The following is a 12205-nucleotide window of genomic DNA, read 5'->3' on the forward strand; positions in this document are numbered from 1 at the left end:
GTTATGTATGAACATAGGTCAAGAGTTGTGTACCCCTCCGCTACCCCTTACCCAAGGAAAAAAGCACGTGATTCCGCACCACTCCTATTTATTACCACCGAGCAAGCAGATATATTGACACAAATAAATATCATCATGATCCAGACTGAAGTGACATTGGACCTTTTTATTTAGTTTATTGAAACAGCACAGATCTTTTATACATTATAAAGTCAATGCAGCTAAAAATATAAAAACAGCCACAATATATATTGAAAGATATATTGAAAAATTACCATTGCATGCAACGTATTGTAAAAATTGAAGTTAAATAAATGTCAATTATTATTTGGGCACTGCTGTGCTTTATATAGGCATAGCAGTGCAAGACCCACTATCATGCCTCTACCATTTCAGTATCATTAATGTGTTAAGAATGGTTTAGCACCTAAATAATACCTGCCATTAGAGACCATACTGACCAGTGATGGGCTATAGACTTAAATTAATTATACACCTATTAAATAAATACATCTGTAAGATAGGCAGGTGAAAGGGGGTGAGATAGACATTGAGGGAGCAAGTCAGGGATATGCAGGTATGTACATGTACTGTATGCACATATTGTTAGGGATGTACAGGGTGTGTGAGATAGGCAGTGTGTTTGGCCTGACTCTTGCTGTCAATCAGCAAGAGGGGGTTATCCTTGTGATGAGAGATCATCTCCTGAAGACTGGCAAAGAGCTAAGAGACATACAGACAAATTAGATGCAGGGTTAAACGGGTTGTTCATCTTCCTATATACACCATCATTCTACAGCTACAACAAATAAGTCTAACTTTTTAAATATCCAGTAACCAGACAGTTTTAATCCTCTCTGAGGCTGAATTAAACTGAAGTTGAATTAGATCTTTTTGTTTACTATTTCTCTAAGCCAATTCTTCTCAAATTAGTTGCAATATTCAAAGAAAGCAAAAGTTCTGGTCAATAAAAGTCTGAGAGAACCAAATGCTTCCAATGACAGCCAGTGAGACTCTCCTAAGGGCAGCGGTACCTCTTCAGTTTTCTTGCCCTCTTTGCCCAGAGCATAACTGTGTAGCTCCTTCAGGTAACGCACAGGGATGTTGTAGACTTTCTGGCTGAACAGCACGACTAATGTATATGGCTGCCGTGCGTTCCGTGCAGTGCTGCATCGAACCATGAAGGAACCGTCCTGCAAACAACGCAATATTCAAACCGTACTTAACAACACAGCCAAAGCACTTTAAAGATTTTCATTATCATTACAGGGACCACCATGATGAAATGTCAGTGATGAAAACATGACTTTTCTGCTGCTATGGGGAAGAGATGTTTACATTAGGATGCCTCTGCAGATTTAAACTTAAAAAGCTGAAAGAGTACAGAAGGTCTCTGCCTGCTTTCTAAGGTCATGGTTATATTTAGGCCGTGGTGCTCTTTACCACCACGCAAATCTCGCAAATGCAGGGGGCCCCAGAGATCAGGGGGCCCCAGAGATCAGAGTGCCCCCTGCTGGTCACAAGTGGTTGCCTCAAAAACAGAAAGAAACCTGTCTCAACACATTCATTCTTTCGTTGTTTCACACAAAATGACACCATAACACGCTAGCTAGCTAATCAGGACCCTTGAACGCAACCATGAAATGCATCCCAGCGATGCCGAAAAAAGAAAGACAAGCAAAAGAAACCAGGATGGTTAAATTCTGACTACAGTAAGAAAATAGGTAAAGATTGCACAAGGTGGATAAATGTATTTTACTGTAAAAAATAAAAATTGATTAGGGCCCTCTTTGATTAGGGCCCTCAGACAAAACTTTGCTTGGAGCCCCAGAAATGCAAAATATGCCCCTGCATTTAGGCATAGCATAGAATTTCATTACACACACTGCATATGGAAAGTTTTCAGACCCTTTAAAGTTTTACACATTCTTGTATGTTCCAGAGTCACATTCGGCTGTCACAGCATGCCCCCCCCCCCCCCCCCCATCCCTAGTCCACGTGGTACAGCCCTGCCACTTGTCTGGATGTTATTGTCATCCTAGTCTTTCTGTTTGACATGTCACTGTGTGCTGTTGTGTTTATATCCCCACATGTTGCCACCCTGTGTGTGCGCCAACGGTGTTCTTGGCCATTTCTTGCCAGTGTCTGGTGCTAGTTGTGAGTTATTGCCACTGCTTTTGTAAGCCTGTGTATGTTGGTGCATTGTTCACCACTTGTCTGTTTGTTTTTCACTTTTGTTTGGCATTAAACATTTTTTTCTGTTCTGTGACTCACATCTGTATTACCCCTTCCTTTTCTTTTCTTATTAAAAATAAAAAATCTAATATTCTATTTTGGCCTTACACTTAGTACTTGCTAAAGCACCTTTGGCAGCAACAACAGTCTTAAGTATTCTTGGGATGAGACTACAAAGCTTTTCCCATTCTTCCTGCCACTATCATTCAAGCTCTTATAGGTTGGTCCGGGAGTGTCAGGGCCATTTTCAGGCCTCTCTTCAGAGATGCTCTATTAGGGCCTTGTCAAGGAAGGCTGTTGGTGGTTCCAAACTTCTTCCATTTGAGAATGACGGAGGCCACTGTACACTATGCTTCATATGATTTTGTATCCTCCCCTAGATCTGCGCCTTGATTCAAACCTCTCATAAGCCTAGGAACAGGTATCTCAAAATCATGAGCTGATTTTCACTCTAAAATTCATCATTTGTGAAACCTTATATAGACAAGTGTGCATCTTTCCTAATTATATCCAATCAATTTAATTAGGCATGGGTGTAGAAGCATTTCAAGGACCTTTGATAGAAGAAGAATGCACCAGAGCCCAATTGCTTCATATCAGATGGTCTAATACTTATGTAAGTGCAATATATCAAGATTTTTATTTTTATTTTAGTTTTTTTATTTTTTGCTGTGGCATTGTGAAGGAGCCTATTGTGTGTGAGAAAAGAAAACAAGCTGAATCCAACATAAGATGAGTCTGAAACATAGCAAAATGTGGAACACTTGAAACAGTTTGAATACTTTCTGTATACATGTAGGTCAATGGGAAACTCACAGAGTAGCACAAGTAGTCAATGCATATCTTATGTATAGTTTCAGTGTGTAAGAGCAAGAAAATCTTTTTTTGACAATGAAAAAATGCATGGCACTTCATGGTAATAAAATGAATAAACAGCAGGTAATAAAGAGCAATTTACCCTATTAACTTTGAGTAAGGCATCTTCTGCAGTCCTGCGCCCACATACGCCAGCAAACCAGTCTGTTTCCTGCAGCCCTGCCTCCTGGGAAAAAAGTGACATCAGATCATACAACCACATGGGACATAGGTACTGATCAAAGTGTCGCAGTGTCAAAGTCTTTCACGTTACACAGGTTAAGGAGCTTGCGTTGTTTGTTTCAGCAGTGTATCATAATATACAACTACACTAGTGTGTTGCCTTCTTTCTTAAGGAGGAGCACATTAGTAAAACTACGAGGTGCAGTACTAGAGCATATATGTGAGGACAAGAACATGCAGGAACTGCAGCTCCTTGTTGAGCTTCAGATTTTTACCTGTCCTTCAGCAGGCATCAGTGGCACTGTAAGAGTGGGAGAAGATGGGGGTGTGATGTTAGACTGAGACAGGATGATGACTCAATTATTATACATACATGCATCAGCAAAGGGGGGGTTGGAGGATAGATAGAAGAGTGAATATAATCTCACCAGTGCTATCTATTGAAGCTGGAGGAGGTGGACTAAGAGAGAGAGAAATACAACAAGAGGGTGGTGTGTTTAGGTTACGCTATGTGCATATGTCAAAGATGGGTTATGAATATGACGTACTGCTAGTCAGTAACACGGATTTGGGGGTATTTTTAATCATGAAACCTACTTTAAACAAAAAACAGTTGTAAAGTTGTGAAGAAATCTGCTTTTTTAACCAGTTACATATCAGTGCTAACCACCCGTTACTTTTCACTTAAAATGTTTTCTTTTTTTGCTTTTATCATGTCCCTTTGCCAAATGCACAGCTGATGTTTGGCTGCTGGTCAAATCTTTGCCTTTCAAGCATATTCAGATCCTGAGTCAGACTGTCACACTGCACCTCTGAGGTGCTGAACAAGCACTAAAAGCAGAGTTTAGTGCAGCAGGATTCAATTCTGAAGTAGATAGAAAGGGTGTGATCATTACATTTGCATGCGAGTTGTTGATTTAGAGTAAATTTACTTGGCACAGGAGATATTGAACCATTTTTTCTTGTTTTTTACCAGCACAAACTACACTTTCTACAGAGTGTACAATATGTAGTAACTAATTTGTGGGTAGAATCTAATGTTTTGGGGTGTGCTTGTGTGTCTATGTTTTACCAAGATTTGGCTTCTTTAAGGCTCAGTGGAAGAGGAGGCTTGTTATTCGGTGTTGGTGGAGGAACTTTGCCAGAAAAGGTGTGGCTTTTCGTTACTGGAAGTTGTGCTAGGGTAAAATATGAAAATGAAGATACCAGGGATACAACTGCAAACAAAGATTTTTAAACTAATACTGTCAAAGAGAAAAAAACATAAGAAGGAAATGTATGAAAAAAAGAATGCACACTGTATGAAATAAAAACTGATAATTACTACTAAAAGTAAATAAAATTGTAAATATAAATATAAAAATGCTAAGAAGTATTTTAATTTTCACTGTGTGATGTTGTTTTCCACTAAAAAGAATCTAAGCACTCAAGAAAACAAATAAAACAAACACAGGTGGAGTATCCTATATGTTGCTGGTTTCTAGACTGTACTGCACATTGTCTCCTAAAATACAACTGAAAATAAAACACAAAGATAATATATATAAATATATAAAAAATAAAGGTACCTAAATTAAATAAATATTTTACCTGAAAACTAACTGAAACTAAACCCAGTTCCATTGAAATGCTAATTTTAAAAAATGTTATAAATCAATACAATTATTATATCCTGCTGTCAATCTATGGTAGTTTGCTCAGATTAAAAGTCCATGACCTTCTAGTCAATCACAAAACTCAGCACACAATTTAAAAACTAACACGATTTAAACCGAACCAAATATCCACACTGTAAAACCAGTAGTAGTGATAAGCAACAACAGAGTGGGTGTGAAATTTATATTTAAAAAAAGGTGAAGCAGACTGACCTGTCTTCACTGAGTCACTGGTGACAAAAGAGCTCTGATAAAAGCCAAAAAAAAACTGTTATGTAGACATATTTGTCTACATGCAAGCACATGTGCATATGCCTGCATGAGACTGTGTGTGTTGGTGTGTGGACCATACTTACAGATTTGGCTCTAGGTACAGGTGGTTTCATACTTTAAAGTAAAAAGAGAACGTGAATATCACAGAGCTCTTGTGGATTCTATGCCGTGCCAACAATAACCTTAACCCCAAAACCTCATGTAAAATAAGGCTCAAGTTAAATAAATGCATGCAGAGTTGTGTGGAGCAGCAAAATGTCCACCTGCCAGCACACATACATGGGTAGCGGAGGATCTCTTCCTCCAGTTTTGGGTGGAAGAAGCATGCGAACTCCAGATACAGGCGGTCGTGCTATAGACAAGCATATTAAGCAAAGAACACGTCCACTTAGGTCCACTGCATGATGGACAGTTACCATCAGATCAGATGATCCATGTTGCAAATTGATTTCATAGACATTGTTATATAATAAGGATACAATATCACTATATAGTTATGACAAATTGGTTTTGCTAAGATAATGGAATGTCAGTGGCTGCCTCTTTGAAAATCTGTCAAACTGGTACAGTGCCTAGTGCATTAGCTACCTCCCCAGCACTGATTAAAAGTGAATCATAGTCACATAGTCAACTGTTCTAATCCACACAGTTTACCAAAAACCTACTTTGAGCCCATTATCAGAAATTAAGTGCAGCTTCAGAGAAATGAGAAACATGAGATTCCAATCCAGTGGCATTGCTAATAAAAATGCATAACAATACCCAAGCCAAATGGAAGAAAATGCTCACTCCATGTTTTTGTTTGGTTTTTTTTCCCAATATTTAATCAGCTGTTATTACATACTGCAGCTTTATGAAAAGCACAATTTGCAGTTTTGTTAACAGTACAATTCAGTTCACCATGAGCTAAATTAAACTCAAACAGCTGGTCACCTGGAGTAGGGTCCACGTACACATCATGTGGGGGCTTACCCTCAGTCTGCAACCAATCAGACACACTGTGATGCAAAACTGTACTATCGCACACTGTCTAGTTCCCCTGCATTCACATGTCTAGGATAAACATGTAGAGTTTTTAGAGTTTACATTAAATGAAACACTTTTGGCTATGACTGACATGAGCAAACCTCAAAAAGTTAAGCATTGTCTGAGATGGTCAACAACTGCTCACCTGTCCTTCATTTGGGTCCAAGTAAACATCTAAAAGAAAGTTTTGCACATCAATGACATACAACCTATAATCCAGTACCGTAAACATACAAAACAGTGTGTGTGTGTGTGTGTGTGTGTGTGTGTGTGTGTGTGTGTGTGTTGTAGTAAAAAGGATAAATACCTTCTTCATGGTTAAAAGCTGGTATTGCTGGGGGGCTTCTCCTACGGCCTGACTTCTTATAAGCTTATCAGACAGAAACAAAGAGACAGGAAAGAGTAGACTGTTATTTAGCCATTTGGCATGTTACAACTGCTTGCAAGACCTTGAAAATGCTTCTGGGTACATAATCTAAAATAATATAATGCCCTTCATGTTATTAAACTACTTTTAACTTTGATTGGATGAAACTGCAGAGTTTGGCTGGCCATCTTCACTGATTGGACACTAGGAATGAAATTAAGGTTAGCATTAGCAACCACGGCCCAGTCTTTCAATCATTTACTATTCTGACAGCATTAACATTGAACATCTGAATGGGCTTTCTACAAAATTTAATCAATACTCTAAAATAATCCTAGTCTCCTAACTTGTCATTTGTCACTGCAGTCATTATTTGTTACATAATTTGTCACAAATTATAATGGATGTAGTGAGTAGTAAACTAAAATATGGAACCAAGCAGCCAATCAGATAGTAAGTATTGTCATATGTAGGTCAAAGTGGTCACGTTTTCTGTCATTCGGGTCTATGTAGAACTCCTCTTGGTCAGATGTCAGCTCAGGTGGTCTCTAAGAAGAAGAAAGCATTAGATTCTCTCTCTCTTTGTCACCCAGACATTTTTAATTGGATTGCTCATATAGTAAAACACAGAGAGTCTGCTTTTAAAGCATTTATTATTGTTGTTGTTATTGTTGTTGTTGTTGTTGTTGTTGTTACCAATTACCATTATAGGTGTGCTTTTGGCTGGCCTTGGGGGTGGTGCTGCCTGTCTTTGGGGTATAACAGGAAGTGGGGTTCTCTCAGGATAGCCTAACATGGATGAAGCACCACACAATGAAAAACAAAGTTATTCTCCAATTGCCCAGTGAGACAAAAATCATTCTGCATTTAGCTGGGACGTACCGAGGTAAATGTTCTCCTCCACCGGCTGCCGTTGGACTTTGATAGCAGGGCGCTCACAGGGTGGCGCTTCATATGTATCGCCATCTTCCTCATCCTGTACAAACATATACACATGCACACACAAAGAATGGTTATGATAATGCATATCTATAACTACTAGTAGCAGATCATTCTAACTAGCAACTACTGTTTCAGATCTGTAAGATCTTATTGTCCTAGTTCATAAACCAAATTAGACTGATACCAAGAGGGTTATGAAGTGTGGGTGATACAGAAACTAACACCAGATTAGGAACTTGATGTAATCATGTTCTTCACTTATGGGTTTTGGGAGGGAAGTGAGAGATGACAGTACTGAAAGCCTTATGTCAAACAGGAAGTGACAAACAATGTTATACACACCTATTGTGCACTGTGGCCAACATCTCATTCTACCCCTGTTTACCCCAACTTATAATTAGAAGAGTATAATCAGCTAAACAACTGCAGGTTAGAAGAACTCTAGAAAGTCCATTTTTTTCTGCTGCTTAGTAGACACTCTTTTCCAGAGTGACTTACATATATTTACCAGTATAACAATACATGTGCTTCCTGGGAAAAATAAGTAACAAAGTCTTCTTTGAGCCATGTACTTCTGAGTTTATTAAAAGGACACTTTGAAAATGCTAGCATGGCTATCTGTTAATCAGAACTACTTTGATCAGTTAGCAATATTTACACAATGCCAGTCTGCTGCTCCCATCTCCATTCAGGATTACCAGCTTTAGCTACATGAAGCAATCCTTAAGGTACAATCCAAAGACATTCTTGTAAAGATTATTGTGAAAAAGAAGAATAACATTGTCATTTTGTTTCAAGAATGCATTGTAACCAGTGTGACAAATCGAAAATTTTAAACACCTGTTGTCTTTATGTTTAAAACCAGCATATTTTTAGTTAATTACTATGGAACTGTACTCCAGAGGACACACACAAAGTATTGAGAATGGCCCATGGTGACAGCATACTGAAACAACCAGTGAACACAAATTTCCTTTTATGGGGTAACCACTACACTTACAAATTCATCCTCTGACCAATCATTTCCAGAATTGGTATCTAAAACAAAAGCAAACAGAGTAAGGACAAACAATACAGTAACACACATAGTGCCCCAGTGTAACCAGTGTGAAACTTTAAAAGATGTTTCAGATGTTTCTACAGCACTGTAAGATTAACTTAGATGCCTCCTTATAGGAATAAACATATGTGCATGTTGCTCTCAGCCTTTACTCCAATGACTGATATAATAGGATATATATATATATATATATATATATATATATATATATATATATATATATATATATATATATATATATATATATATATATATATATATATATATATATGTAAACACTTGTTTATGAAAAAAGCTTTGTAGTCTTATGAAAGCTGTGCCCAAGCATTGGAAATTTCTAAAGGTGAATTCCAAACTACTGTGGTAAAAAACTAATAATTCAAACATTTAATTCATTTGCTTCAGGAAGGAAAGGAAACCAGCATACCAGAAGTCAATAATTAATTTTAAAAAGTTAATCATCAGTAAAAATAAACAGGCTGGCATTTTTTGTACTATATTATCAGTCAGTGATGCATATACAGTTTCTTGTGGCTATAACTTATTCAAAGTGTTTGGGCCACTTTTATTTCAGGAAAGGATTTTGCCTTTGTTTCCAGAAAGAACAATATTGTTGGAAATGTGGCCACTATTGTCTGTAAATATGTAAAGATTAAATTTTTTCATGGGATTCATTTTATCATGAAAAACAAAACCTGTGGATTAAACTAGGCAATGAGCTGTCTACTGTACCTTGGGGTCTCTTGGGTAGGGCAGGAGGTCCACCATGTCTGCACAAGAAGAACATGTGAAAATAAGCACATGCAGAAACAGAAGAATGTAAAATCTAGATTGAATTAGTGTTTGAGGGGGGAAAGTGCAATTCTCTTGTACTTACAAGTTTTTCAGCTTCTCAAAGAAACTCTGAAAAAGATGTGAAGTTTATACATTAATATGTAAATGTACACACACGCACACACACGCGCACACACGCACACAAATGGACACATGCGTCAGTCCTAACAGGCTTAGCTGTTTCTTAGGCATATTAGAAAAACCAAACAAAAGCAACAATTTTGCCCAAAATAATTTTTATGGAAATAAAACAGCTAAATGTTTAACAAAGGAAAAAGGCATTCCGATGTAATCTTAGCAATGTGTGAATGGTACAGAACATAACCCATTTCCACAAGGACCTCTTCCCAATGGACAACTTCCTGGTGTACGGGGTCAGAGATTATGCAAAAGAGGACAGAGCAGGAAGAACAAATAGATAGTGTGGAACAAAGCACCTGACTTTGTATTATGGACTTCTTATTGAATTCATATTTTGGCTCAATGGCCAATAACAGAACCTTTAGCAAACCACGTTACCCCAATATATTTTACTGCCTTGCTACAAATACTAAAACAAACATATATATAAGGTATAATGTCTGTGATAAACATCGTCCACGTCTTGTTTTCTCATATAATTTTCCTGCTCTTCATAGAACACCTGCTGATATATAACTAAAAACGACAATGATAAGTGCATCTCAAATGTACTTAAAGCAGAAATGAGAAACATAAGCACCAGACAGGCTAACATAAGAAACTCTATGGAGCCACGGTGAAGGTTGTAACATTTAAAAGGAAGTGGAAGTGCACTTTTCTGCCTTATCAGATCAGCGCAATAAGTTAATCAAAAACAGTGTTGAGAATAAGTATCCCTATAAAACAAAACGACTAAGGCATTTTCTAAAACTAATACACATACACATTTATTGTTTGTAATGTTCGTCACATTACAGGTTTTCTGTGCAACAGATCATATTGTCCACATATACGTAAACCATTTAAATGTACCTATAGTAATATTAATAGCTGTCAAACAATATAAGACAAATCATCTTGATACATTATCTGAAAGGTGCTGAAATTTCAAAAAGTGAAAAAAAATTTTTTTTAATGCACTGCGATCTATGAATCTTATAAATCGGGGCAGAAGTGTGTACATTATTTACCAAGAGACGGTTTGCATTTTGACAAACAGCCACATAAATGTAAACCTATTGCCATATAGTTAATTCTTAACTTGATTTGCCAGCTCGGTTGTCTAATATAAAAGAATTGTACATTACCATGGTCATTGCGTTTTCCCTCTGCAGTTCATTAGAACGAGAGTTGCGTGCGTCTCGGATGCAAATGCGCACAGGGTTGTGTAACATAAGTGCGCCGTTTCTTGACAGTACTGTCTGGTCTCTGTTTCACATGGCTAAGTATTTGCATTCGGACACGTTGAGGTGCCAATCGCGTGACAGACACGGGTCTCGCTCGAAACGACCGAAAGCAATTCAATGGTGCTACAGCTGCTTTATGTTTCAACTCGTGGTCATATATTAGATGTAACGCTACTGAGAGCAAGGGCTGCATGAAATGTTATTAAGTTGGCAACTAGAGTCAACTAAATCCACAACGCAGTTTTAATATAGAAACGTCGATACACCGAAACAATAGAAATAAATAGAAAACAAAGCTGCATAATTCAAGAGATGGGATAACGTAGTATTTACATTTCCTATGTGACTGAAAATATAATAAAAGTATGGTTATTATGCATCTCTTTTAATACGGTGAGCACGAATAATTTGCTGTAGTTAATCTCTATCGCCTACAGGAGACAGTACTTACACATTGATAGAAGTTCATCTATTTCAAAACGCCTACGTCTGGGCTTCAGGGTTAAGTGTTACGCGGAAGCCAAGCATCGTTATTACTGTCTTATAGAGGTGGGGTCGTCTATAATGTTGCTGTAATTTCTCAGGAACCTTTTTACTTGTCAAGAAAAGTTTATTTTGGAAAATAAATTCCGTGCACACCTCTTTGCAGTGGAACCCAGAACACCGTTTTCTATATAGAAGGACTTTGAAATTAAAATGGTATAATGTACAGTATGATTTCAGTTTTAGGTGAGATAAAAAGGATACATAAGGATAAATATAGGATCAATAATCAATCTGATAAATTACATTCATTGAAAAGATTGAATTCACAAGTTGTTTAACATCATTTTAAAGATATTTTTAATTTAGTTTAGATGTATAGACTAGTTTCTGTCACGGAACGCTCGCCTGCCGCGAGTCACGTGGTTTGGCCAGCCACGTGTAGTGGGAGGAGCTGTTTGTGGCCACACCTGCACACACCTGCGCCTTGTTTGTCTATGTGTATTTAAACCCGTGTCGAAGTGTGCAGAATGTTGGTCATTGTTGGTGTAACGTGTTAATGTAAGGTGAACGTATGCGTGTTTCTTGTGATTGTTTAATGTCAACAATTACATGTTCATGTTCTGCCTTTGTAATACGTCTGAGTGCCGTTGTGGTTTTGTGTTAATAAATGTTCGTCCACGTCGCTGGAGTCTGTGCGTCCTGCACCTCGCCCTTCGGCACTCGGGCCTTACGCATTACAGTTGCACTGTTATTTAGATGAAAAGTATATTGAAAAGTATATTTTTTTCTTTAGAGACAAATCAAATTTATTTACATAGCACTTTTTTTTTTACAACAGATGTTGTCACAAAGCAGCTTTACAAATGTACAAATCCAAGCTCCCAGTGAGCAAGCCAAGGGTGTGGAAAAACTCCGTAGAGCA

The 12205-nt window shown here is 37.6% G+C and overlaps 1 protein-coding gene across 4 annotated transcripts; it reads right to left on the reverse strand.

Moving 5' to 3' along the window:
- Positions 1 to 156: 156 nt before the first annotated feature.
- si:dkeyp-117b11.1 (B-cell linker protein) lies at positions 157 to 11295 on the reverse strand. Of its 4 annotated transcripts, XM_081708014.1 has the most exons (20): positions 10699 to 10917; positions 9474 to 9499; positions 9329 to 9366; positions 8537 to 8574; positions 8195 to 8258; positions 7477 to 7570; positions 7298 to 7383; positions 7082 to 7142; positions 6535 to 6597; positions 6373 to 6401; positions 6135 to 6180; positions 5481 to 5553; positions 5285 to 5315; positions 5142 to 5175; positions 4346 to 4451; positions 3702 to 3733; positions 3549 to 3574; positions 3194 to 3277; positions 1035 to 1193; positions 157 to 723 (listed from the first exon to the last, which is right to left on the reverse strand). In XM_081708014.1, exons 5-20 carry the CDS (start codon positions 8222 to 8224, stop codon positions 607 to 609), a joined length of 1071 nt encoding a protein of 356 aa, XP_081564140.1. In that variant the 5' UTR covers positions 8225 to 8258; positions 8537 to 8574; positions 9329 to 9366; positions 9474 to 9499; positions 10699 to 10917; the 3' UTR covers positions 157 to 606. The 4 variants fall into 4 exon arrangements, with proteins under 4 accessions (XP_081564140.1, XP_026877976.1, XP_026877973.1 ...); XM_027022175.3 differs by lacking the exons at positions 8195 to 8258; positions 10699 to 10917 and adding an exon at positions 11249 to 11295; XM_027022172.3 differs by lacking the exon at positions 8195 to 8258 and having other exon boundaries at positions 10699 to 10915.
- Between the last annotated feature and the right edge of the window lie 910 nt (positions 11296 to 12205).

Source organism: Electrophorus electricus, chromosome 25, assembly GCF_041902795.1.
Source record: "Electrophorus electricus isolate QZ-2024a chromosome 25, ASM4190279v1, whole genome shotgun sequence".
Taxonomy (NCBI): Eukaryota; Metazoa; Chordata; class Actinopteri; order Gymnotiformes; family Gymnotidae; genus Electrophorus; species Electrophorus electricus.

Bases quoted from the DNA above. Each gene is read 5' to 3' on its own strand.
- si:dkeyp-117b11.1 (XM_027022172.3), bottom strand. From the start codon at position 10,785: ATGTTACACAACCCTGTGCGCATTTGCATCCGAGACGCACGCAACTCT. The intron at 9,367-9,473 runs GTAAGTACAAGA...CTTCTTGTGCAG, and splicing joins TTTGAGAAGCTGAAAAACTT to ACATGGTGGACCTCCTGCCC. The intron at 6,402-6,534 runs GTATTTATCCTT...ACTTTCTTTTAG, and splicing joins AGCTTTTAACCATGAAGAAG to ATGTTTACTTGGACCCAAAT.